Consider the following 2,274-nt stretch of genomic DNA (forward strand, 5'->3'; position numbering starts at 1 on the left):
TTTCAGTCCGCTTCCTGGGGTCGGCAACAGGAGATCGGATATATAGAGCTCCCCATAATATTGCTGTGGGCAGCTTGTTTAATATTTCTGCAGCAACATTTGGCTCCCTCCTCGGAGCAGACCACGCCTCCTCCCTGCAGATTCACAGGGGCTCTGATCCCTCCCCCTAACAGAGCCGGCAGCCTATAACCTCCCCGGGTTTCCGCCCATTCCTCCACAGTTGATTCTTTGGGATGGTATTGTCATGCAAATAAAGGACGCGTAAAATATTCCCCCAGAGCGCAGCGCAGGGCAGAGACTCACACGGACCGCGCGGAGGACACAGACCGGGCCACACGGTGGATTTGTATCGTTTTCGTCGCTACGGACCCGTCCATCTGTCACAGGTAAGTCTCATATCAGCAGCGGATTTCATTTCCAGACATGTTTTAGTGGCTAAAACCAAGCAGTGTGTCCGTGCGTAAACGTGTGCGCACGGAGGTCTCCTCGCTCACGCTTGGATGTGGCGGAATGCGGGGTCCTCTCTCGCAGTCTGTTGGTGAGGAATCGGGATTCATGCGGACTTTTCTTGTCTTTTTTTGTCCTTTCTCAGACATCCTGGCCACATGAGCAGCGACATATAGCCGGGACGTGTAGCCAGGAATCAGGTCGGACCGTTTAAGGAAAACCTGCGGAGGTTGCCCTGTGGAGATAGTGGTCATACTTCCAATTTCCCCGAGTGAAGTCGGAGGTGTCTTTCTTCTCCATCCCCTGCTATAGGCTACCTGCTGCTGCTACAGAGGGGGGACTACGTCTAGACACCCCTGGATCACTTGAGAGCACCCTTTATGGTTTAGGGATTTTAGGATCTCTCAAATATTAACATTTTTTTGCACACCAAGTGTGTTATTTCCTCTCTTGTCCTTTTTGGGATATATACAGTGGTCTTTTTTCTGTTTAAGTACTTTAAAGTGCCTTAATAACTGGTTATAATCCAGTGTAACTGTGGCATTGTCACCAGACCAGAGACGCTCAACAGGGAGAAGACGATTATTATCAGCTTTAGAGCCCAGGCAGGATTACTGGTTCCCCCACCCTCCAGCGAGCTGCAACCATGAGCCAGGCGGATGTGTCGACTTGCTCCGCGCCGCAGAGGGTTTTCCAGGAGGCGGTGAAGAAGGGCAACACCAAGGAGCTGCACTCTTTGCTGCAGAACATGACAAACTGCGAGTTCAACGTCAACTCCTTCGGGCCAGAAGGACAGACGGCCCTGCACCAGTCTGTCATAGACGGCAACCTGGAGCTGGTAAAACTGCTGGTGAAGTTTGGTGCAGATATCCGGCTGGCCAACAGGGAAGGGTGGAGCGCTTTACACATCGCCGCCTTCGGGGGCCACCAAGACATTGTGCTATACCTCATCACCAAGGCCAAGTACTCCTCTGGCGCCCGGTGATCTGTCTCTGCTGTCAGGTAAAACAAATAAGAAAATAGAAAACAACAAGTGGAAAAAAACTGCAACACACGGGAAAGCCAGGCTCTTGTCAAAGCAAATATAAAAAACTGCCATTATCTACATAGTTGTGCCAAATTAAAATTTAAAAAAAAAAGGAAATAAAAATAGACCTGCACAATAATCTTCCCTCATTGTAAACCAAACGGGGCCCTCTCTGCACTCCTGAGTGGCGCACCACATGCTCCATACACAGCGCTTCAATCTTTAACAAAAGCAACGCCATTTCGGTGAGTTTGTTGGTACTAAAGCTTTCCTCTTGAATGTCTATACTAGATCTCGTCGTCCACTATAAAAGAAGCCAGTGTCTGTGTATCCCATGTGTGTGTGTTTGGACTCCTGAGTGCAGATGGCCCAGTTTTTTTTCTCTATCCATGACCCCCAGTTGAATAGTTTCTTTGTGGGGGGGGGGGGCTGTTGCTCCTCATTGTTCACTTGTAAAACCCTTTTTAAGTTATTTTATATGAAACACGGCACTTGATGCTACATGGCTGCATGCTGGAATATCTGAAAGGGAAGACACATGAACAAGAGAAGAAGGGTTGCCCTCTGTTGGCTACCAGAGGTCTGTTTTCTTTCATAGATCCATTGATTATTTTTTTTATTTTACTTAAAGAGCGGCATTATGGCTATCCAACACGCTTTCAGATGTGTAATCATTATGTAACAACAAGTGGCTCCATCATTGTTGTGAAGTACTGTACACAATAGCTTTACTTTTTTTGTTTTTTGTTTTTTAAAAAAAGAGATAAGAATAAAAGAGACAGTAGCTGAATACGCTCTTC

At 47.5% G+C, this 2,274-nt stretch overlaps 1 protein-coding gene across 1 annotated transcript; it reads left to right on the forward strand.

Annotated features, from left to right (window-relative positions):
* The first annotated feature begins 246 nt into the window (after window positions 1-246).
* Window positions 247-1,597, forward strand: nrarpa (NOTCH regulated ankyrin repeat protein a). Its single transcript, XM_033647763.2, has 2 exons — window positions 247-386; window positions 593-1,597. The coding sequence occupies exon 2, from the start codon at window positions 1,094-1,096 to the stop codon at window positions 1,430-1,432; it is 339 nt and encodes a 112-aa protein (XP_033503654.1). The 5' UTR covers window positions 247-386; window positions 593-1,093; the 3' UTR covers window positions 1,433-1,597.
* The last annotated feature ends 677 nt before the right edge of the window (window positions 1,598-2,274 follow it).

This window comes from Epinephelus lanceolatus, chromosome 19 (genome assembly GCF_041903045.1).
Source record: "Epinephelus lanceolatus isolate andai-2023 chromosome 19, ASM4190304v1, whole genome shotgun sequence".
Classification (NCBI taxonomy): domain Eukaryota; kingdom Metazoa; phylum Chordata; class Actinopteri; order Perciformes; family Serranidae; genus Epinephelus; species Epinephelus lanceolatus.